General features: G+C 37.4%; 1 protein-coding gene across 3 annotated transcripts in view; it reads left to right on the forward strand.

Annotated features, from left to right (window-relative positions):
* Positions 1-26,341, forward strand: part of LOC105532356 (regulating synaptic membrane exocytosis protein 2-like) — a 176,858-nt gene that overhangs the window by 125,973 nt on the left and 24,544 nt on the right. Inside the window, exon 1 of one of the 3 annotated variants that reach the window (XM_011970536.1) lies at positions 22,096-22,548. The exons of the other annotated variants lie outside the window; for them this stretch is intronic. Coding sequence (XP_011825926.1) covers positions 22,407-22,548 — 142 coding nt within the window. The 5' untranslated portion in view covers positions 22,096-22,406. Of the gene's footprint in view, positions 1-22,095; positions 22,549-26,341 lie in introns of those variants that run through there. 3 annotated transcript variants of the gene reach the window in all.

The raw sequence follows: 26,341 nt of genomic DNA on the forward strand, positions 1-26,341 counted from the left end.
AAATTTACAAAGAGTGCTCTTAAAAATATTAAACACTTGTCTGAAAAACTGACCTCAATTCCTCAACCACAACCTCTAAAGCACCTGATTTAAAAACAAAAATAAAAAAATTACTTGACCTTTTTAGCAAATCTATGAGTATGTTTTGTTTAAGGAAAGAGAGAAGCTATGACAAAGCGAGAAGTCAGAAGAACTGAGCCCAGAGAAGAATCCTGTAAGAGGCTTGTATTTAAGGAAAGTAACCAGCTCCAAATTACAGTCCCTCTATAAGTTTGCCTATACGTTTTTTAAATGCACTTTTAACAGTCCCTGAAATTTCTCTAGTTAAGGTTATTGTTTGAAAATAAGAATATCTCTGAAAGATGAATAGACTCCACCAGTTTATTTTAATGCTAAATAAGCCTAAGATGACCAATACTTTAGGAGCAGAAGTCTTAATTGAAGGAGGCAGGATATGGAGCTAATGGTTTTGGAATTTCTAAAGACTTCGGGCATCAGCCTTGGTGACATACTAAAGTGAGAGACAGAGTTTACCTTTAGATCTACCCATCTGGAGATGCTCAGAGATGTAGGGAGATAAGAAAGCAATGAAGAAAATTTGTTAGGAATGTGAAAACTATACCTTTTCCCCATTTCAGAGTGTTTTTAGGATTTTCATTGTACTAAAGAATAGAGACGTAAACCCTCTTTTATTTTCTTATTTTTAAATTTTCTTCCTCTTCTCTCATTCTCCCCACTGTACTATATAATTACCGGATTCCAGAATCAGAACACAAGCTGATACTATATTAAATATAATGTAATTACTTTCTGGCTTGAATGTTTGCCAGAGATGACCTGGGAAATGAATGACATTTTGATTTACATTATAACTTTTTGAAAATGGTTTATGAGCTGCGAACAACTAACACATAGACACTTCACAATAAAAATTTTGTGACGTGTCTGTGTGTGTGTGTGTGTTTGAGCACGCACATACATATGCACCTTCTTCCCTATTCATCATAACTTAAGTTGTGAGTTCTTACAGATAAGAAGCCTTCTATACCAGTGTCTATTGGTGTGTGTTTAGGTCTACTTGTATTAATATCACTTAAAATGATAGTTAAGAATACAAATTTCCTGATAGGTCAATCAAAGTCTCTGCAGCAGAAGCAGCTCTCTAGGGATTATCAGGCACACTCATCATTGAGAACTGCTTATTTATTTGATTTTTTTTTTTTTTTTTTTGAAACGGAGTCTCGCTGTGTCACCAAGGCTGGAGTGCAGTGGCATGATCTCGGCTCACGGGTTCAAGCGATTCTCCTGCCTCAGCCTCCCAAGTAGCCGAGATTATAGGCAAACACCATCACGCCCAGCTGAGTTTTATATTTTTAGTAGAGAGAGGGTTTCACCATGTTGGCCAGGTTATTCTAAAACTCCTGACCTCAAGTAATCCACCTGCCTTGGCCTCCCAAAGTGTTGGGATTACAGGTGTGAGGCACTGTGCCCAGCCAAGAACTGCTTATTTATATTATGAAGAGGAAAAGGAGGTCCTATATAATAAAGACCCCGTAATCTACCACAACACCATAAAATTTTAGGTTGCCTCATGATTCACTGGTTTCTGTAATTGTCAAAGTTTGTTTTATCAAAAGTCACAGAAAGGGGTTACTGAATTATTTTTATTCTTGTGTTTGGTAATCGTATTAGCACTTTATATTGAAAGTTGAAAAGGGATATTAATTTTTGCCTGGTCTGAATTGTAGCTCATATAAATTCTTATCTCTCTAAACTTTAGAAACAAAAAATTCAAACTGTGACCAAGGCTTTGTTCAGTAATATGTTAACTGCATTAAAGAGAAATAAATCGTTTGCATTTTTATAGATTCATATCATGGGAGATGTTGCCTTGGATCAATTTCAGAAGAACATACCATTAAATTATCCATTTAAAATAATATAAACTGTAATGATGATAATAATAATACTTCCTAAGTTCTCATTATGTACCAGGCATTGTACTGGGAGCTTCGTATTCACTATCAAATGAAGTAATTCTCACAACAACCTATTAGGTTATTACTATTATCTCCTATTTACAAGTATAGAGAGTTTAAGCAATTGCCCAAGTGTGCCTTACAGCTAGGATGTGTAAAGGCTGGGATATACCCAAGCCTGTCTGATTCCTGAGTTTACACGATTAACCACTGTGCCATAATGTCCCTTTGAGTAAGAGTAAGTAAACATCTGACCAAACTGTTTGGAATATGTTCCAAGGAGTAAGGAGGCCTAGCTTCCAGAGAGTTTCATATATTCCTGTCTCTTACAAGAGAGGGATAGAAGGTAGTTCTGTATGGAACTAAGAGAGAGTTCTTTCTTAGTTGTGTGTGGAAGAAAGCAGAAAGTTTTAAATTGCAAGCTATTGAAGCTGGAAGGGAGCTCATTGATCTTTATAGACAGGATAGAGAAGTTATCTGACCTCTTTTTAGAAAAGAAACCAAGGGACAGAGAGATTAAATTTGCCTAAAATCACACGTCTGTTAAAGAGATATCTAGTTAATGAGAGATTAGGATTAAAAAAAAAAAAAAAAAGACTTCTTTTTTTACATATAAGATTTGAAATGTCTGCCAAAGACCCAGAAGTATGTATGGAGGTTCATAATTTGTCTTGTTTTAGGATGACTAATATCTGGGCCTACCTATGTCTGCTAGGCCCAGCCCATTTTTCCATCATGGATAACCAATGTCTTTGTCCGGCTGCAGAGCTAGTTAATAGAGACTGGAAGATTTTATTAGAGTGGACATGAGACGTGACATTTAAAATACATTTTAAAAAATTTAAATCCAGTTTAATATGTTCTTAATGACTTTGTAGATGGAGTAGAATAATAATATCCTGCTGTCTATGTCATGGTCCTGAGGTTCCTAAGCCTATCCTTGCTTATAACTTGAAATATACTTGTGCATAATATTGTCCATAAAATATATTTGTGGGCCAGGTACGGTGGCTCACACCTGTAATCCCAGCACTTTGGGAGGCCAAGGCAGGCAGATCACCTGAGGTCAGGAATTCGAGACCAGCCTGACCAACATAGTAAAACCCCGTCTCTACTAAAAATACAAAGAAAAATTAGCTGGGCCTGGTGGCAGGCAGCTGTAATCCCAGCTACTTGGGAGGCTGAGGCAGGAGAATTGCTTGAACTCAGGAGGCGGAGGTTGCAGCGAGCCGAGATCATGCCATTATACTCCAGCCCAGACAACAAGTGGAAAACTCCGTCTAAAAAAAAAATGTGTATATATATATAATATATATATTTGTGAATAATATTCAGTAATAGTGGCCCACTGCATAAATGAGACACAGGTTCTTCATGGATGCAAGTGTAGGTTTTTATTTATTTTATTTTTGTTTAAGGCAGGATCTTGCTATGGTGCCCAGGCTGGTCTCAAACTCCTGGGCTTAAGCAGTCCTCCTGCCTCAGCCTCCCAAAGTACTGGGATTACAGGCATGAGCCACCATGACCAGCTACCAAGTGTAAGTTTTAAAGTCCTCTTCTAACAAGTTATTGTTGTGTTAAACAAGCACTGGATTATGATGCTGTTATGAAATATTCCTGGCCAGAGATATAGTACATTTCATGAGACCTTGAAAAATACGTTTGGTAGGAATCGACTGACCTTTAAATAGTTCTTTAAACTGAATATGAGAGGAAGAAAAGATCTATTTAGAATTGAAGAATACTAGGCAGGGCATGGTGGCTCACACCTGTAAACCCAGCATTTTGAGAGGCCAAGCGGGGGCGGATCACCTGAGTTTAGGAGTTTGAGACCAGCCTGGCCAACAAGGTGAAACCATGTCTCTACTAAAAATCCAAAAATTAGCCGGGCGCAGTGGCAGGCGCCTATAATCCCAGCAACTCGGGAGGCTGAGGCAGGAGAATTGCTTGAACCTGGGAGGCGGAGGTGGCAGTGAGCTGAGATCGAGCCACTGAACTCCAGCCTGGGTGGCAGAGCAAGACTCCATCTCAGAAAAAAAGAAAAACTTGAAGAATACTTTCTGTAAAGGGTATCAGTATGATATAACAAGAGAAACCACAATGGACAAAGGTGCTCAGTGATTTGTTAGAATAAATAGCAGAAACCGAGTACTACAGGGAAGTCCTGTGGGATCATAAGAAAAACCTAAAATTTGAACATGAAGATGTAAATATAATTTTAGAGGTAAAACTGAGGCTTGAAAAGCCTCCCAAAGTGTTGGGATTACAGGTGTGAGCCCGGCCTGATAGAGACTTTTAAATGGACCCGAAATTCCATGAACTTGACAAAGGAAGCCAAGTACACAGCATTTAAGTGAAGCTGAAAAGAAAAATTATGTAATTTTAAGATTTAATACAGTCTAGAAGATAAAATATTTTCTTAAAAACAGGTCATAAAACTACTACAGAGGCAAAATGGGGTAATTAGAAAGCTATAAATATCTAAACATTTGCAGAAGTCTTTTTGAGGATAATCAGGATAACTGTCCTTCTAGACTCATAGGAACAACAAAGAACTGACAGAGAAGAGCAAGTGTTAGAAATCTTGGGAGAAGGAGACCACATTTCCCTAGATTTCAAAATTAATCAAAATATAGCAGGCAGAATTAATTACTTCCAATTCTATAATTTATATTCACCCTTTTATTACAACACTTAACACATAGGGATATTTGTTTTGTGGTTCTGCTTTTACTAGCTGTGAACTAATAATTGAAATAGACTCTTTCATGGATCTTTTACTCTCTAGGACCTAGTATATTGCCTCACACATTGTAGGTGCTAAAAAAAATCTGTAGGAAGACATTGGTAATAAAATAAAGGAAGAGAAGGCAATAGGCTTAGAGGAACAAGAGAACTATCTTCAAGACTTTGCTCAAATATCTCTTTCTTGGTGAGGAGCACCGACTGTCACCTCCCACCACTCCCTTACTGTGCTATTATGTTGTTGTTTTCAATCACACTCATCTTTCATCTTACTGTATAATTCACTGGCTTATTTCGTTTGTTGTTTGTTGTCTGTTTCCCCTTGCTAGAATGTGAGCCTTGAGGGAGCAAGGATCTTCGTTTTGTATACTAATGTATCTGAAGTACTTAAGATAGTAGGTGCCTAAAAATTCTGTTAAATAAATGAAATATCTGAAAGACTGTCTTGTAGAAGAGGAATTAAACTTCTTGCATGTATGTCTGAAGGACACAAACTGGAAATGTGTTAAAGTTGCAGTTATACTGATTTGACTTAATAATTAGACTTCAGTAGTGAGAAAAGCTTAAAAATACAATCCTGACATATATAATAAAAAATGAAATTGATTCTAATCTTTCAAAAGTAAGGGGAAAGGATATATAAGAAACCATTGTAGGCTGAGCGGGGAGCTTGCAATCACTATGATTTTTAAATACCAAAGAATGAAAGAGAAACAGAGGGACATACAATTAAAGATTCAGGAAAATGATGAAGGGAAATGATGTAGAACTGTAAGTACAATACCACAACGGCTGAAGTCCAAATGACCTGCAGATTTTTTGTATAGGTAGAAACACCAAAAACAAGCCAGAAGGAAAAGATAGGAAAACAGGAAGCTGTGGAGAAAGTAAAATGATGTATTTTAAATATTTTAAGGCTCCCCCATGAAAGAGGACTTTTTTACAATTACAGAAGGCACAGCTAGAACCAATTTCTGGATTTTACAGTGAGGTAATTTTTGACATCATAGTAAGAATAATTATTTATTAATTAAAACCACAAATCTTCATCACTGAAAATTGTTCAAGAAGAGTTTACAGGTAGAAATATTACACTGCATAAAATATTAAGTATCTATTACCTCTTCTGTACTTTGGAATTTCACTGGCTCTTTGTTTGGAATGAGGGCCCTATACTTTGAGTGAGAGTGTTCTCAAGGAAAATTAAAGGAGATTCTTTTAAATTGAAAAAGGTATTTATGCAAAGTATTTATTCCTCTTCTGATCTCTACATACACATATCTCTCTTTTAAATGTTGTTCCGGGACCCTTTTGGGAGTGCCATAAATCAACATAAAATTCAGAAGGCCCATCCATGTTTGCCCATAGACTTCTGGATTATCGTGTGGAAATGCAGTATCACAGGACCTTTCCATCTGACCTTTGCACAGAGGCAGGCTGCTCATTTCTTTTTCTAATTCAAGTTATATTTCTTTCACTGAAATTGACCTGTCAAGAACAGTGCTACATGGTACAACCTGAAGTAATATGTCCTAATATTTTAAATAAAGAGCTTAGTTCAATTATGTAGGATCAAAATGCATCTCTGACACAGACATTCTTGGGATTAGGAGTAAGTTGATCGACTGCAATCTCATGTCTGTTGAAATAAAACTTACATTATAGGCTTAAAACTTAAGAAATATTTCCTCTTCATGTTTGACATTGTGCTTCTTCAGATGAGAACCTAGAATTTAAAATCATTCGAAACTAGAGACACACAGCCAAAATCTAATTTATTTTATTACATTAACTAAACAAGATAACGTGTTCTAAATATTAGGCACTGGATAGGGAGAAAGTGTGCAGTAGGGAATAAAACAGAGAGTCTTTTTTTCTAATAAAGGTTACAGTTGAGTGGGGGTGGGAAGAGAGTAAAATATAAACAAAGACATTTATAAATATACCTTTGGAATAATATTTATGAGAAAAAGAATAGGACACCATATAAGAAAATAAAATGGCCTTCTACTTTAGATTGGATTGCCAGGAAAGGCCCTATAGGAACAGGAAGTAAACCAATAACAAAAGATCATGAAGCAGAAAAGAATTTGGCCCTGTTTGAGGAATAAACCAGTGTGATTTCAGTATGGTGATCACCAGGGAGTGCAACTTGTGATAAAATTAGACATACAGGTCCTCCGAGGTTATGCTACGTGTTTGTATTTTATTTTCATTGCGGAGAAAGACATTGAAGGGTTTTTAAGAGGTTCGTGACATGACCCAATATGGATTTTTTTTTTTTTGGGCAGTAGGGGTAGGGAACAGAGTTTCGCTCTGTTGCCCCGGTTAGAGTGCAGTGGCACGATCTTGGCTTACTGCAACCTCTGCCTCCCGGGTTTAAGCGATTTCTGGCTAATTTTTGTATTTTTGGTAGAGATGGGATTTCACCGTGTTGGCCAGGCTGGTCTCAAACACCTAACTTCAAGTGATCCATCCACCTCGGCTTCCCAAAGTGCTAGGATTACAGGTGTGAGACACGGCGCTCGGCTGGATTATTATTTAAAGATAGTCCTAACTGCTTTATGAGGAATATCTTGGGGGCAAGACTGAAAGTATCTTGGAATAGGATTAAGAGAAATGGATAGTAATGAGATCTGTTTTAGAAGTAGGATCGACAGAATTTTTACGATGATGATTGGACAAGAGGAGGCACATGGTAAGGGAAAGTAAGGAATAAAGGAGGATGTCCAGATTTTTTTTGTTTGAGCAACTATTTGGCTGCTGATGTCATTTATCTAGAGAGGGAAAATAAGAAAAGAAGTAATTTCTGTGGGAAAGAAGTCAAGAGTAGATTGAGAAGTCTGTGAATTATTCTAGTAGTGACGTCAAGTAGACAGCTCTGAGACTCAGATGAGAGGGCTAAGCTAGATATTTACATTTGAGTAAATGGTTTTGGTGTTCAAAACTGGAAATGAAATTATATCCTCTGGAAGGAATGTATAATAAAAGAAGAGGGCCCAAAGTTGAACATGAAGAATGTGTTACAACAGGTGTTGGAGGTGTAAATTTGATAGAAGAGGTGAAGTCAGCCAGGGTTTTTTTTAAGAGGATGCCACAGAGATAGGAAGAAAACTAACAAGAATGTGATCTTATGGAAGTCAAGAGAGGATAATAATTTCAGATTAAAGAGTGTTCAACTCTGGGGAATACTGCTCAGAGAGCCAATAAGATAAGGACTTGAAAGTCCCATTGGATATGACAACGAGCTGGTCATTGGAACCTTCTAAAGAGCAGTTTTATTTTCATTATTTTTGTTGTTGTTTTACTCTTTTCTGAGTCATTTTATGCCTCTATAATTTGATTTTTTGTGATAGCCAAAGTACTTTATTTTCAGATTTCCTCTTTAGTGCCCTTTTCCTGTTGAATACTATGCTTTCCTAAAGTTATGTTAGAACATGATAGTCCTACAATTTTTAAAATTAATGTCTCATGATCTTGAAAGTGTGGCATTATTATGTTCAAAACAGGAATACTTAAGCTGTCTTCTTTTTGCTTTGTTGCTGATATTTTAAATGCTTTTGAACTGCATACAAAATGTTCCAAATACATGTTGGTCCATTATTCTCTCTTTACTTTTAATTACACAGCAATACATGGTTTGTCTTCTCTGCTTTTCTGTGTTTACCAGTTCAAATAATAATTAATGGATGACAGTAATAGATTTAACCAATGGTCAGTTCATGAATTATACTATCTACTACTTCTACTAAGCACCATATTTGCACATGATGCTATTTGATAAATAATATTATTTACTAATGAATGGTTGAGTAATCAATAAGTTCTAGTAAGCTAGCAATCAGTTGTCTTTCATAAACACTTTCAATAGAATGCCTTTTGATGGGAATACATTCATTGGCACTTCGCATATATTTTTCTAAGAAAATATTCAGTATACAGAAATGTAAGAAGTTTTTAAATGCACAGTTTAACTATCTAGGCTTTACCCAGATCTACAGTAATTGATGTGTACGTAGCCTTTTATCTTCTTTATACTTCAGCACTTGTGAAATGGGGACTAGTAGTGACTAGTTTCATGGATACGTTTTAGAGATGAATATATAGTTTTTTTGAAAAATACTTGAAAGAAGTCATTGTATAAAACAAAATTACTGGCTGGGCGCAGTGGCTCATGCCTGTAACTCCAGCACTTTGGGAGGACAAGGCGGGTGGATCACCTGTGGTCAGGAGTTCAAGACCAGCCTGACCAACATGATGAAACCCCATCTCTACTAAAATTACAAAAAGTCAGGCGTGGTGGCGTGTGCCTGTAATCCCAGCTACTTGGGAGGCTGAGGGAGAAGAACCACTTGAACCTGGGAGGTGGAGGTTGCAATGAGCCGAGATCACGCCAGTGCACTCCAGCTTGGGCAACAAAGAGAGATTCCGTCTCAAAAATCAAAACAAAAACAAACAAACAAAAATTACTATGGCCCGGCACGGTGGCTCGTGCCTGTAATTCCAGCACTTTGGGAGGCTAAGACGGGCGGATCGCTTTGAGCTCAGGAGTTGGAGACCAGCCTGGGTAACATGGCAAAATCCTGTCTCTACTAAAAATACAAAATGTAGAGGGGTATGGTGGCATGCACCTCTATTCCCAGCTACAACCCCAGCTACTTGGGAGGCTGAGGCAGGAGAATCGCTTGAACTAGGAGCAAGATCGTGCTACTGTACTCCATCCTGGGCTATAGAGTGAGACTGTATCTCAAAACATTAAATAAAAATAAAAATAAAAAATAAAACAGAATTATGCATCAGACAGACATAACATCAAAAACCTTTAAAATTAAACCATGCAGAATGCCTAGCATAGGAACCAGAAAAGTTTTTTGTTGTTGTTGTTTTTGTTTTTTGAGGCAGAGTCTTGCTCTGTCCAGGATGGGGTGCAGTGGAGCGATCTCCTCTCACTGCAAGCTCCGCCTTCCGGGTTCACGCCATTCTCCTGCCTCAGCCTCCTGAGTAGCTGGGACTGCAGGCGCCTGCCACCACGCCCGGCTAATTTTTTCTATTTTTGGCAGAGATGGGGTTTCACCGTGTTAGCCAAGATGGTCTCGATCTCCTGACCTAGTGATCCACCCGCCTCAGCCTCCCAAAGTGCTGGGATTACAGGCGTGAGCCACCGCTTCCGGCCCAGAAAAGTTTTTATAGGGATTCTTATGTTACATTGAACACTGTTGTTGACATGACTGTCAGTGATCGTTTCATTAGCAAATTGTTAATGTGTATGTAAAAGTGTGTGTATGCATATATATATATATATATGCATAGAGAACATTATCAAAAACATACAGCTTGGAGAATTATTTTATAATTATTGGAATCACTAGAGAAATGAATACATGTTGATAATAGATTCTCATTGGCTTGTTTAGATTCAAGGATTGTTTAGATTCAATACATTTTTCTTAACAGACTCCACTATGAGAAAAAAATGGTGTTTTTCTTCCACAAAAGTTTGTGTTAAAACAAATGAGAAAATGTGTGGAAGTAAAGAGGAACTTAGGTTATAGGGGGCAACTCCCTTCTGTTATTCATTTCAAAAGTTCAGCCACAGTGGGGTCTAAGTAAAGGAGATATCATGATTTGGTAAGTCCCAGATAATCATAGGATCAGAGTAACTGCCATTGTGAGATTCAGAGTAATGTTGAGATGGACTACGGATGCAAGGAGGACACAGATATAAGAAGATGGAAGTAGGTGAAGCTCTAATGCTGCAAAGGACTGGGGCAAACTGTCTTAGAAGAGTGACAAAGGAGTAGTCACCCCCTGCCATGATAATTTTATTTATTTTAGAATGTTCAGGTTCTATGACAAGCACCTTCTCAGTCACTACAGAAGGCAGAAAACTAACCCTTTGTCAGCTAATCTTAACCTGTAATCTGAAGTTGAGAATAAAAAGGATCATTTTTAATAAATGAAATTTAATATAATAAATCCTTTATTATTGTTTTAAAGTTGCAGTTACCTTGAATTGTGATAAAATGTGTAACAACTACATTATTTAAGATCATTGTCCTTGAAATGTCTTCCAGTGTCTATTTAGATACAATATAAGATTTATTGAGATATAAATGATTTGCCTCACCCAGAGAACCTATAAAATGCTGCCCTCGTATTATGAAATATAGTGTTAATTGAAATGAAATTAATGTAACAGTGAATTGCAAAGACTTTTTTTCAGATGTTAGATCAATGCCAAATATCACAAAGAAATGCATAACAGAAAATAAAGGAACTCAAATTTTACACCACAGATTTTCTATGCTGACAAATGGTGGCTAGACAATAAATAAACATTTTTGGAGGAAAGCTGTTACCAATCTTAAAATTTCATATGCAACATTAATATATATTTACATATTATATATGCAATCTAGTTTAGAATATTAAGCTTTTTTCTCCTATATTTTAAAGACTGAATGTCATGATATAATGTCATACCTTTTAAATTTTGTAAGTAAAGGAGTATAAGCTTCACTTGGCTATTTTTATTTTTATGAACCCATTTTATGATTAGCCCCCCAAAAAGTTTGAGTCTCCATATTTTCCCCTAACATCAAACTAAAATTGATAGATGACTGAAATTATTGAGAATCATTGTAGAGTAAACCACAGCCTGTACCAGCCACTCCCAAAGTGAAATCACTTTCCCTGAAAAGCATGCTTTTCTCGGTGAGAATTTTCTCTCTCTCTTTCTCTCTCTCTGTCTCTCTCTCTCTCTCACACACACACACATGCACCTATGTTCTTTCTTAACTAAAACTAAATCATGATTTCTTTACTTGAGAGAACAGTATACTCTGTTCCTCTGATATTTGTATACTTCACTAATTAGTAAGCTAGGTTTTAAAAGGTCTTATAAACCACTTCAGGAATTTAGTGCTATTATAACTGAGTGGAACCCAGATTGAGTGACCTAAAAAAGTGAACACTGTCCTCATAAGAGATGATAATTTCACTATGCTCCACAGACACATTGAGAACTGTGTTGAGACGTAGGAGAAATTGTTGAGTTTGGGGGGTGTTATAGCTCTCCTTTATACATGCTGTCCCCTCTACCTGGAAAATCTTTAACTCAGTTTTTTCTTTAACTGTAACCTGTTTATCCTTCAAGTGTCACAATCAAAGAAACTTTCTCAGAAAAGTCCCAGCACTTTGGGAGGCAGATCACCTGAGGTCAGGAGTTCGAGACCAGCCTGGCCAACATGGTGAAACCCCATCTCTACTAAAAATACAAAAATTATCCAGGCATAGTGGCACATACCTGTAATCCCAGCTGCTCAGGAGGCTGAGGCAGGAGAATCACCCGAAACGGAAGGCAGAGGTTGCAACAAGCCTAGATGATGCCCCTGCACTCCAGCCGGTGCAACAGAGCAAGACTCCGTCTCAAAAAGAAAAGTCTTCCTTCTGTGACTTCCCCAAATTCCGATCTAAATTACGTCCCCACTCTCATTACACTTTGCAGTTTTCTTTCATGGTATTTAACAATAATTGTGAGTTAATTTTTGTGATTATTTGTTAATGTCTGCCTACTCATTACTTTGTCAACTTTATGAGGAAAAGCACGCATTCCTGTTTGCTCATTACTTTGCTTTCAAGCTTAAGAAAGTGCCTGGGAAATAGTAGTGGTCGACTAATATTTGTTGAACAGATAGAAGAGAAATGAATGGGCCTGATGCAGTGGCCGACGCCTTTAATCCCAGCACTTCGGGAGGCCAAGGTGGGCGGATAACAAGGTCAAGAGATCAAGACCATCCTGACCAACATGGTGAAACCCCGTCTCTACTAAAAATACAAAAATTAGCTGGGTGTGGTGGCATGCCCCTGTAGTCCCTGCTACAGGGTTCAAGGAGAATCTCTTGAACCCGGGAGGCAGAGGTTGTAGTGAGCCGAGATTGAGCCACTGTACTCCAGCCTCGCGACAGAGCGAGACTCTGTCTCGGGGAAAAAAAAAGAAGAGAAATCACAGAAAGTAGAATAGCTTTGGGGTTTGTTAATTTGGTTACAGTGCAGGCTGTAAATCATGGATCAAGACTTGTGGCTCCTTTGCAAATGTCTTTTCATAGTTTGTTGTGAAGTATGGGAAAGGAGATTGGGGTTTGAAATGTTATCCCATTAGAAAGTTGAGGTGCATAAGGAGTTGCCAGCAGAGGAATCCAAGTTATAAAGCAGTGGTCAAGGAAATTAGAATACATACTGATTTGCCTCTCTTTGTAATTACTTGTATTTATTAGAGAGTTTCTGTTTCATACCACAAATTTACCTCTTAGTGAGACTGTTTTTCCTGGGTAATAGTCTTGTTAGATGTGAGCCACTCACCTTATTGTGGACCTATAAATGAAGCAAATTATATGGAACCATTTTGAATTGAATTTTAGGAGGAAAACATGTTTAATCTATATTATTATTTCCTACTATAAAGTTTCATATCAACAAGACAGACAAACTCTTATTGAAATATTTTTTTTCTTTGAGACAGAGCCTCACTCTGTCACCCAGACTGGAGAGCAGTGGCATGATCTCGGCTCACTGCAATCTTCACCTCCCGGGTTCAAGTGATTCTCCTGCCTCAGCCTTGTGAGTAGCTGGGATTATAGGCGCCCACCACCATGTCCAGCTAATTTTTGTATTTTTGGTAGAGATGGGGTTTCACCATGTTGGCCAGGCTGATCTCTAACTCCTGACCTCAAGTGGTCAGCCCACCTCGGCCTCCCAAAGTTACAGGTGTGAGCCACCACACCCAACCCGAAAGACATCTTTAACAGAGTACCTTAAGTGGGAATCAGCTGATGATGAGTTGCTTAGATTGGTTCCTGAGTTGGCTACTTTGCCCACAGCCTTAACTGTTTACCAAATATACTGAGCTACAAATAGAACTACCTTCAGGCAACAGTTCACTTATACCCAATCTAGGTGATGTTTGACCTGGATCTGTATAACATGAATGTTTTCCATGGGCTCTTTTTTTCCAATATGCTATTGCTTTGACAGACCCCTCACTCTTCTCTACTGCCTTTGGTCTTTAATAACTTTAGATGACTTTATTACAAATCTTGTGTCTTTGTGCATAATAAAACATAAGGTGTCTGCAATTTAAAAAGTCAACTGGACAGTTAAGCAAAGACATCTATGAAAAATGCCAAATTTTCTATTTTTATGTCAGCATGATATCAAGCAGTATAAGCAACTTATAAGCATTTATATCCAACTAATATATGACTTAGTTGAACAAAGTGGTAATCAAAAGAAGTCTTTATTGCCATAAATGTTGTAATGAATACATGAAGCTTAGCTAGTAATGAAAAAAAGGAACAGGAACAAGTAAGAACTAGACTTTAATTGTGGTTAAGGGAATTTTTTATTTTTCTATTCATCCCTAATATTATTCTAGTCACACTGTGGTGTAAGGAGTAAATGAATAGTGAATGAATAAATAATAAATGAATAGGGAAAGTGTAAATATGCACACTTTTCACAAATATTGCATAAAGTTATTGGCATTGGTATCTGAAACTTAAAGTTTTTAGATCTTGCCATATAGAATGCTTACACTCACAAAATCTCAAAGTGCTGTTCATCTCATAACGATATGAGAAGTTGCTAGGTGATGTTCATCTGGAATTTCAAGGACATTATAATAGTCAGGAGACATGTTTCTTCTTTTCTCAAGTGTTTGAGGATATTCTTCTAACATTGCTGTGAAGACTTTGTATGAATTTATCACAAAGCTGGAGCATTGCTTGGAACAGTGGAACAGAATGCGTGAGCAGGGAGTTTCTTAAACTTGGAAACCGTCCTTGCCACTACGACTGCCCTAGAGAGACTAGGAAAAAGAGAAGCCCTCATGAGAAGCCCAAACTCTTGCCCATTTTCAAAGATCAAAAAATAGGCATATATATTAGTTATTATGGGCAGAGTAGGGAAACTTCCATTTTTAATTTTCTTTGTCCCTATTTTCTGCCTACCAAACGTCCTTCAAAATGTTTGGTTTATGATTGACTATACTTCATTTTTGGAAATATACTTTCATGGGTGGCCAAATAGCAATGAATTGCAAATCTCATGAATATATATTTCCTTTCTTCTCTGGAGGCTGAGTTGTTATGTGATTTTTGGCTGATCTCACACCCATACGCCAATTCCTAAAACTTTTTGAAGACATTCAGTGAGAGTTTTAGATTCCTGGTGATAGCTAAATAAAGACTTACATAAATATGCCATATAAGAAAACAGAACTAATCATGTTAAAAGTTCCTTGCTGTAATCCCAGCACTTTAGGAGGCTGAGGCAGGAGGGTCACTTGAGGCCCGGAAATCGAGACCAGCCTGGACAACATGGTCTTATCATCATGGTCAACAGTTCTTATTAGCAGTTTCATTGTCTAATTGTTGATCTCAGCAGAGTCTCTTCAGCTGTGTCAATTAGCAATTAAAGACTATGGATTATGGAGTCATAAGGCCTGGATTCAAATCTTAGGTTTGCTCCTTGTGACATTGGACAAAATTATTTGTAACACTGTGCCTCAAACTTCATGGGCTTATTCCTGATCTCATTTCTTAATAAGCTATGTGACCTTGAGCAAGAGACATCCTCAATGTGCTTTGGTTTCCTCATCTATATAATGAGTATACTAACAATAATATCTTCCTCATAGGATTGTGTGTGTATTAAATGAGTGTATGTGCTGGTAAGTAAAGTTGTTGAGGAAAAAGGCCTGGCTTATAGTAAGTGGGATGTAAGTGTTAGCCACTATTCTACTAGAGTGTGAGCTTCGTGAAGGTAGAGGAGGATTCTATCTATATTTGTTCACTGCTGTATCCCCAGTGACTAGAATAGCACCTGGCATGTGGTAAGCACTCAACAAATATTTATTGAAGGAATATGCATCAGTTTTCTTGTCTGTGAAATGAGAATAATGGGATTAACTACCTTATATAGTGTTTATGAAAATTAAATGAGGTAATGCATATGAAGAACTAAAATTACCTATTATCATCATCGTTATTATAAAGGGCCATAATCAAAATTAGAGTCCAGATATTTGTTCTTCCCCTGTATTATCTACCTACTCTGCTTTTATAACTCATTATTTTAATCTTTAGAGTTTTTTCCCCTTCATTCCTGAGTCAAATCTTACCATTAGTTTTTATCTTACTCAATAAGTTTATTTTCTTACTTCCATGGATATATTATCATAAATCTCATTGCAGAAATAATGAAAATACTAATTATTTAATATTTCTTCTCATACTGTAAATATCTGTTTTTGGTTTTTTTGTTTTTGTTTTTGTTTTTTTTTTTGAGACAGGGTCCTGCTTTGTTACCTAGGCTGGAGTGCAGTGGCATGAACATGGCTCACTGCAACCTTGACCTCTAGGGCCTAAGTGATCCTCCCACATCAGAACTCCAAGTAGCTGGGACTACAGGCACGCACCATCACACCCGGCTAATTGTTGTATTTTTTTGTAGAGATAGGGTTTCACCGTGTTGCCCAGACTGGTCTTGAGCTCCTGAGCTCAGGCAATCCACCCAACTCAGCCTCCCAAAGTGCTGGGACTACAGGCCTGAGCTGACATGTCCAGCTTGTAAATGTTTTTTGACCGCATCAATTTTTATGCAAGTTTTGTGTTGACTAGCTGAAGTATAACATCTGCTCTTTACTCTTGAAAACTGCTGAGTAAAAACCAAAAATACTTTTGAAAACTGAAATCACAAAAGCTTAAAATTTATTTGTACAATATTGACATAAAACTGGGGATGGAAGAAAAGATTACATATTTTGGATTTCATATTCACATCAAGGGTAATTTCTCAAGACCATTAAATACATTAGCAATTTGAAGTCAGTTTAAAAATATCAACTTCATGGGTTTATCTCTCATGACTTAAATGCAAAGATATTACATTACAGCAAAAAAATAAAAATAAAGTAAAATAATTTAGGATCCTGAGAGGTGGGTTTTAATAAACCAAACCAAAATATATCCACAAATATTCCTATTTAGCATAAAGACACTTGTATGTAAGGAATTAAGTCACAGTCACAGGTAATTGATCTCAGTTGTGAAAACTACTATCGTATCAATCTTCACAACTGATGAATCCTCCTATTACCGACAAGTGTATATCAAGAGGAAAGAGGTTAGTTCAGTCTGCAGCATGATTTATAACTTTTCCTGAGAAATTCCCATCTCTCTCAGCAACTAGCCTTTTCTGAGTTGACTGGAAAACACTTAGTGATGGAAGTAGCCATTTGTTTTTCTACTTCTTTTTAGCATAGCCATTTTTTTTTCCCATAACTTCCAGAGGGACTTACTTTCTCTTCCCTTCCCTTGGTATTAGCCAGCAGCTTGTATTCTCCTCATCACCAACTACATTAGTGGTCCCCAACATTTCTGGCAACAGGAAACAGCTTTGTGGAAGACAACTTTTTCCACAGACCAGGAGCAGGGGATGGTTTCAGGATGATTCAAGGGCATTACATTTATTATGCACTTTGTTTCTATTATTATTACATTGTTGTATATAATGAAATAATTATACAACTCACCATAATGTAGAATCAGTGGGAGCCCTGAGCTTGTTTTCCTGTAACTAGACAGTCCCATGTGGGGGTAATGGGAGACAGGGACAGATCATCAGGCATTAGATTCTATAAGGAGTGCGCAACCTAGATCCCTCACGTGCGCAGTTTAAAATAAGGTTCGCACTCCTGTGAGGCAGAGCTCAGGTGGTAATGCAAGCAATTAGGTGGGAGCAGCTGTAAATACAGAACAGATGAAGCCTTGTTCACTCACCCACCACTGCTCACTTCTTACTGTGTGGCTCGGGGTAGGTTGGGGACCCCTGGCTTACATCATTTGTAGCATAGAAAAGGGGGAGGCTGCCACAGGCGTAACCATGTTCCTGATGGAACTAATACATGGTCTAGACATGATAGAGCTACTTCCTGTAACAACCTTTCTTGAGTATTTACTTAAGTGACCAAACCTCTATTTCAGGAATAAACTAATTTCACGTAATTTAAAACTTTGGTGATTTTTTAAAAACTATTACAAAAAGTGATACATAAATGACGTGTAACTTTCTAGCCCTGTTAGAGTTGATGGGACTTTAAATACATATAGGGCTATTTAATATAAATGTTTTTATTTTTAAAAAGAATATGGATTTAATGTTGGTATATAGTTTGAATAATCACTATGGTTTTACAGATGCATTGTCAACATTTATTTTGGACAAAGTAACTTACTGCACAGTTAAAATCATATTTATAATCTACGATTTATGTAAGTTTATGTGGCATAAGATATCTGTAATATGATATATAGGACGCTGAACCTGAAATCGGGAACCCTGAGTTTGAGTCTTGCTCTGCCACTTTCTAGTTAAGCAAGTCATTTAATGTTGAGTCTTTATTGGCTATTTATAAAGAGATAATGACGACATTCTGTCAGTACTGATGTAAGAATTAAGTGGCATAATTACTATGTTTTATAAACTCTAAAGTACAACATATCTGTAAAAATGCGAGTACACACTTGTCAAATAGGATACTATGATAGTTTATCCAAGTTATATCTGTTTATCTTTTCTTCAAAAAGGTGATTTTTATGTTTAATAGTGCAGTATTTTTTCAAGGCCATATTTTGCTTTTAGATGACAATTTATTGTGTATATTTGTGACTCATTTTTTTCTCTATCTTTAAATTAATGAGAAAGTTATAAATAATTTGAAATACTGGATGATAATGATTCTGGAATTACAGTTAGTAATTTTATGTAATAAAACTATATAGTGGCCCATTGCTTGAGAACTACATCCAAAACGACATATACTACTTGTATATTCTGATGTGGAGGAAGGACATTTTCAATCTTTTATCAATTGTTTATTTTTATGTTAATTTTTAAATTCCTTAGGGGGTGACAGTACTTAGAATGAAATCAAAGAATAATAAATCAACCTATTAAAATATATATAAACCAGAAATATTATTTAATGTTATACATAGGAAAACAATTGAACTTAAAAATTTTTTTAAAAGTAGAATTCTAAATTTTCTCAATAATTTCAGTATATTCCACAAGTTGTCATTCAAGACTAGAAGTCTCTGGCCATTATTGTGGGTCTGTCACTCTGGTACCTCTGTGCCAACACTCTTTCCTTAAAGCTTTCTTCCCCTAAATAAGATTATTTTCTTCCTTCTCTTTCATTCTTTCTACTCTACCTGTACCATTCTTCTATCACTCATCTATATCTGTAAGATCCTAGGAAAAAAGTATCAAAAAGCTTCCCAGGACAACCTTATTCTGAAACTGCAAGAGGGAAGTGGTGGTCATGTAGTAGACACATCTAGACTATTCCAGATTAACTTTTTCCTGGTTCATGAAACCAGGTTATTAACACAGACAAGGCAGGGCCCAGGCAACTCAGGCATAACCACTGATTCCATTCTCAGACTCCCCTTCCCCGGGCAGTCACTAGCAGAAACCCAAGAAATCTTTTTCCAAAATGACTTTCAGCCATCATTGTGATGTCCCTGAGTACCAAAATAAAAGTTTTCCATGCATCCCCAGCCAATTTATTTTATTTTATTTTATTTTTGAGACACAATCCCACTCTGTCACCCAGGCTGGAGTGCAGTGAGACCATCACTGCTCACTACACCTTCAACCTTGCAGGCTTAATTAAGCCTTTGTCCTGTCTTAGCCTCCTGAGTAGCTGGGACTACAGGCGTGCACCACCACACCTGGCTAAATTTTTACTTCTAATTTTTTCTAGAGATGAGGTTTCACTATGTTGCCCAGGCTTGTCTCAAACTTCTGAGCTCAAGTGATCCTCCCACCTCAGCCTCCCAAAGTGCTGTGATTGCAGGCATGAACCACCTGAGCGCAGCTTGCCAATTTATTTCTTTAAGATTTTCTGCTCAATCCCTCTTCCTTGATACCTTCCCCCGATCTGAAGTTAGGGATATCCAGTCAAAAGTACTCAAATTTTTCTAAACAAGTAACTTAATCTTTAGGAGAGTCTGACTGGTTGGTAAACTTCCCCATTTCTCTGAGTATAATTAGATTTGTATGGTAACAGCTGTTTCCTCTTAAATATAAATATATTTTCTATATTTGTTTTACCTTTAATCTAAATTTTCTCTTAAAGTACATATTTTATTACATTAGATTCATGTTTTTCAAACTTTTTCAAAAGTGAGAAACATTTTACATCACAGCTCAATACATACATGCGCACATACATAAGCATACATATTCATAAAACAATAGTGCAGTTGATGTACTAACCATTGGGTTGAACTCTGATACTGTATTTTTTTTAAAATCCTAATCAAAACTTAATAAGTTATTTTCATGACTCACTTGTGTCCCACTGTTTAGAAAAACATTAGGTGACCTTTAATAAAGTCCTTGCAGTTTCTAAAATTCTATGATTCTTATAATGAAAATCTCATTTGATAAAATTTTCTAGTCTCTGAATAAAAGTGATGTGGTTTGAAAAAGTACTCATAGCATTCTCTGGTTTTATCAATGTTGTTTTGAAATACTGATTATTTGAGGAAGATAAATAACGAAAAGGAAATTGGACTAACAGGGAGTTGTAGGAACATTAATGAGAAAGGACAAGTCTATCAGGAAAACAAAAGCAATAAATCTGGATGAACCTAAGTCTAAACAGCTAAAGTTGTTACTTTTTCTTACCATGGAACTCTTATTTATAGGAAAGTTTCCTAATTTTAAGTGGATTTAAAAGGATTATTACTTGTATGCATTTTTCATACCTTCTAAATTGTGATGTGCAATGGACAAAGAAAGTCTTTATCATACCTACAAGGCTCTGCATGACCTGTGTCTTTCTCTGACTCTTGTCTCTCTGTCCTTCATTCCTTTCCACTCACTCCAACTGCCCTGGCCTCTTTGCTGTTCTGTGGTCACACCAGGACATCACACCTCAGGGCCTTTGCACTAGAGGTTCTCTCTGCCTCAAACTTACTCTCTTCCTGGAATATCTGACTAGCCACTTCCTCAGGTTCTTCATACCTCTGTTCAAATGTCGTACTGTCAGTGAGAACCCAGCCTGACAACTCTTTTTGAATTGCAGTGTCACATACCCCTTAACTTAATTTTTTATTTGCATTCATCTCGTTTCTAGCGCTATATAATTTACTGATTTGTTGTGTCTCTCCCCTGCAACTAAAATGTAAGCTTCATGAGAGCAGGGATTTTTTAGCTGCTTTGATCACTGTTGCATCATCATATAAACATCTACCATGGTACCTGGCATATACTAGGAGCTCAATTAATATTAATTGAATGAGTATTTGAATCTTTCAGCATATCAAGAAAGTAGCTTGTGCATATATACTATATAGGAACTATTTATTGAATAAATGAACCATTTTAGATTGTATAATTCACATTTTACGTTGAAATCCCCTGTTACACACGCCCAATGGTCATGTTTGGCAGGGTTAGGACTGAATAGTAACCTACCTTCCCACCTCCCTAGATTGGGAAATAGGTGGAATGACTTGTCTCAGGTTACAAAAAGTAAGGCAATCATCTGACTCCTGGGAAAACGGAATTAAAGTAGCTTTAGGTTCCGGGATAGAGATGTGCAGTTTGCAGATGCATCGTGTAATGTTGCTTATAAACTACTTTGCTCTACTCTGTTTGTGTTGTTTCCATATTTATGTTAACAGGATGTTACCTTTTGCTTAGATGTTAAGCCTTACAATGTTGTCATTCTTAGCCATACTGGGTGGATTATTTAATTTAGAGAAAGAAGGCAATAAAAATTCCTAAAATTAAAACAAAGTTGATAGAGATCATTGTGCTCTTCAGTGTTTCTGTTCATCGGTTCTTGATTTCTTTAGTTCACTTTTTATCATTTTAACATTTAACAAACGAGAAAGCTTTAATTGTAGGTTTTCGTGGAACTTGGTAAAAATTGAGGAGCCTTTGTGTCATGACTTGAAGAAAATTTCAGTATTTTTTGCCTGTGTTTGAGGAGCGTTTAAAAAATTGTGAACCTGAGGAAAGGGAAAGTGACTACCAGAAATTTACCTGTGTACTCATCTGAGATGCCTAACTCACTGCACCTAATTAGTCACCACTCCCTGGCCCTAACTACGCGGAGGGAAGAGGAAACAGCGGGAGCTACTCGGCGCAGCTGCCCGGTACCTGAGGCGCGCGCCCCGGAGCCACCAGCCCGGCGAGGTGCAGCCGCGCCGCCACCTCCCCCTCCGGCCGCTGATTGGCGGAGACCGCAGCATCAGCGGCATCTCCCTGCGCGGGGAGAGCAGCGAGACTCCAGCAGTTCCAGCCTCCAGGATTCTCAGCTCCCTCCGGGGCGAGACCTCGGACGTTCACTGCGAGCAGCCGCTCCGTCCGCCACCGCCTCTATCTCCTCCTCTAGACCCCTCTCCAATAAAGTGGAGGCCCCGGCGGCCAGGAAAGCCACGTCTCCTCCGGGCTAGGTCAGGGAGGCAGGGGCCAGAGCCTCAGGGTCCCCCGGCACCAACCTGGCTTCTGGCCCACTGGTCCTGGAACCGCTGCGGACGTCGCGCCCCAGCCGCCAAGACGCCGCGTATCTTGTACCGAGGGAAAAGCGGGTCCTCGTCCAAGATGGGCCGGCAGGGCTTGGGGGGTGCTGGCGCTGCAGGGCGCTCCATGCAGCGCTCCCAGAGCCGGAGCAGCCTGTCTGCCTCCTTCGAGGCACTGGCCGGCTACTTTCCCTGCATGAACTCCCTGGAGGAGGAAGAAGGAGGTGAGACACCCCTTTCCCCGTAGTTGGTGTCTCTATCTGTTTGGAAAGTCAGTGGCTGGAGGGTTGTCAGGGGCAGAGAGAACTCCATGTAGCAGTGTCCCAGCTCCTCTGCTCTCCGGGACTGTGCCGGGGGGCGAGAACCCTAGAGCCCTAGAGCACGTCAGGTGAGCAGAGAAGTTGTTTCTTGGTTATTTGGAGAGCTCCACAGGCGCCGACTTGGGAAAAGGCTCTCCTTGTGAAGTATTTTACAAGTGCTTGGAAGTTGAATGAGAATGTAGACTGGTGGGAGGCAAGGCGGCGCCTCTTGGGATGCACCCCACTCTGTTTTGGTTTACTCTTCGCAGTCCGGGTATTAGCATTTGGCCTGGAGGACAGAAATACTTGAAAACTAAAGGGAAATGCAGCAGCAAAACTTTGAAACAGGAGTCTCAACCTATGAAAACCCACGATCGGGTGAGGGGAAGGAGTTACACAATAGACAGACAGGTGGAGGGTTGATAGTACCGAAGGTGAGTTTGTGCTCAAAGCGCAATCTCTGGTGTTTCAGCAATGCCATTGTAATTAAGCTAATAAAAAACACGAGGAGGATGACTCGCTGTTTTAAACTTTTCAGCAGTTGATTTGGAGTTCATAAAGTTTTGAATAACATAAGATGTATTTTCTTCATGAAGAACTTTCCTATAAGATTTAACAACTAACACTGAAAATACAATTTGTAAATCAAAATGAGATTTGACTGGTAAATAGTAAGTAGTGTCCCAACATTTGAAATATGTATTAATTTACTGATACACTGGTTGCAAACTGTGTTCATTTTTAGATGTATATCCAGAGTAGGTTAGTTATCATGATGTTAACTCTATTTTTGTAAATAACAGGGTTGGTTTTGCTTTTATCCCGTGACAATCAATGACCTCTTATTAGGACATCTATAGTGAGCCCTGATTTAAAAGAAATTGCCTGTTCTAAAAACAGATTGAAATAATTTTTTTCTGCTATTTTTCCTGATGGGGGAGGAGAGAAAGTAGAAGATGGAGGATTGGTAATATGTCTGGAAAGTTGTCTTCAAACTAATTTATTAGCTAGAGCTATCCAAGTTTCTTCTAGGTTATTTGTTGCAATATCAGTTGGCTATAAATCAATATAGATTTAACAGCAGGGTACTTCCGTATATAAACATGATTTAATTTTCGTACTAGTCCTTTTCTGTTTTTGTTTGTACATTTACATTTCACTTGCTTCCTATAATTAAATATTTAAAATTCTAGGAAATGTAAACAAGTCAAGAATTAAATTAAATTGAGTAAATGAATGATCATAATTGTAGTTAAAACTTTTAGTACTTATTATTAGTCCGGCACTGTTCTACACTTGACATGTATTCTTTTAGGCCCACAACAACCTTATGAAGCAATAGTTTTATTATCCTCATTTCACAAATGAGAAGACTGAGGCAGAGAGAGTTCCGAAATTTGCCCAGTGTCACCAGGGTGGTAGGTAATAGAGCCAGTGTTTGAACCCAGGTATTCAGCAACACAGCCTATTCATTCAGCTCCCAAGCTATACTAGATTATTATTTTCTTATATTTGGCCACATTCCCATACCTAGTAAGTGATGAGGCTAGAATTTAAACACTTCTGCCTGAAAATATATATTTAAATAAAACATAGGTTATTTTGGACTCATTTCCCAAATTTTTATTTTTACACCAAGTCTTCAGTCTTGACTTTGCTTCAGATAAGATATCATCCTTTTTCTTTAAATTATGATTAGGATCGTCGAGTTTACAAAATATCATTCCAAAAACCTTTTTGAGACAAGAAAAAAATGTATATAAATATGAAATTATTTCAATATTTAAAGTATGTTTGCATAACCATGGCTCACACAGACTAATCCCAAAGGAAATTCCTACATCTCCACATGGAAATTGGAACAGATTTCTGTCCCGTAATATGGCTTCTTAAGTTGCCAAGACAAAATGTTTTAAATGGGAAGCACCGTTTTTAAAGTTAACCATACAGTTTTGTACTAGTAACTAGAGAGGAGACACTTTCCATAAATTAGAGGTTTTTTCATAGGCTTACATTTTTACAGCCACGAGAAGAAATCTTAACTTTTTTCTTTCATTTTGTGATTCTCTTAACACCTTTGAAAGTCCTGGGATTTTTGAAGATATTTCAACATACTCTGCAGGAGTATGTAAAAGTTAGAAACCGTTGGCCTAAAGCAGTGCTTCTCTACTTTTTTTTTCTTTTGAGACACCCACATAGGATACATGAAGGTCATGTGGATAACATACTCAGGATTATGTTACTATTATCATAACTGTGGTACTCATTTATAAAGAAAGTAAATCTATCCCACCATATGATTTTCACACTGGTTAAGAGCAACTTGTATAAAGAGCACTGATCTACTAACCAGTGTGATTTGACTAAATTAACCAATCAGTTCAGTAAGCAAGTCTGATTTTAAAGCTAGTCTTTTTTTTGTTGTTGTTCTTTTCAGAAAGAGTGCAATAGCTAAATAATTTCAAGTATACCCTGTCTTCCAGTTCCATATTCACATTTTCTTCTTGTACAGCGTATCTAGTTTCCATTCTGCACAAAAAGTGCTGAGAAATCTACAGAGAGATCATATTCTTTTCGTTCATCCACTCATTCATTCATTCAAAAATATTTATTGAGGTTATTTGATGTGTTAGAAGCAATGAGTCTCTAATGAATTCAGTAGATACGTTCCTTTCCCTCTTAGAGTTTACACCCTAATGGAGATAGGTAGACATTAATAGAAATATCTATGTAATTATAACTGTGACAGGTTTTAGGAAGGTAAAGTGCAGAGTGCAGCAAGAGATTATAAGAAAACCTAATTCAGGAGGTAGAAAAGCATGCCCTGAGAAAGTGAGGGTTAAACATTGATTCAGGTGTCAGTGACAACTCTCAGTTTCTCATGAACCAAGCCAGTATCAGCAGCCTCCCACACACCTTTGAAAAGAATTTTCCTGGAGCCCACAACCAGTAAGTGGTGGAGTTAAGCTATAAACCCCACATCTGTCTTTGAAATTTATAATCTAACTACTCTGTATGTTGCTTCTTCATTATTATATGACATTTCCTTTTAATATGCTATGGTCTTGAAAACCAAGTATAGTAATAAAAGTTACCATTCCATTGTGCACTTTCTATGTGCCACATTCATTTAATTTCATGATAATTTTTCAAGGATGTTACTATTTTCCTCATTTTACACATATGGAAACCAAAACTCAGAGAAGCTAAACAACTTGTCCACAGATCATAAATCTCAATGAAGCTTACTTCAGTGAGGATGAAAGGGACATTCCCATAAACAAAATAAATTAAGATTGTTGATGGTCTTTGTGGAATCGTTTTTGTATATTGGCGCTCTTTTTTTTTTTTTTTTTCATCCTTTTCCCTGAGTATATTCCAGGTAGATGTTCTCCAAATCGCTGAGTTTTTTTTTTTTTTTCAGTGAAAGTAGTAATAGTACCTTCATATTATTTAACAGTTTATAAATTGTGTATACTTATTTTATCATTGAACCCTTTGAGATAAGAATTATTTTCACTATATAAACTACTTGGCCTCGACACTGGGTCCACCTCCCTAATGTAGAATATTACTGTGTGTGGAGTTTTCAAACATTAGAGACAATTATAAGAAAGAAGGAACTATTTCAAGGAAATGTTACCATTCCTAAATAAGAGAAGCAACCCCACAACTTCTCACCCTAGATCCAAGGGCAAATGATTATGGCCCTATAATG

The sequence above is a fragment of the Mandrillus leucophaeus genome, unplaced genomic scaffold (genome assembly GCF_000951045.1).
Source record: "Mandrillus leucophaeus isolate KB7577 unplaced genomic scaffold, Mleu.le_1.0 Scaffold950, whole genome shotgun sequence".
Classification (NCBI taxonomy): domain Eukaryota; kingdom Metazoa; phylum Chordata; class Mammalia; order Primates; family Cercopithecidae; genus Mandrillus; species Mandrillus leucophaeus.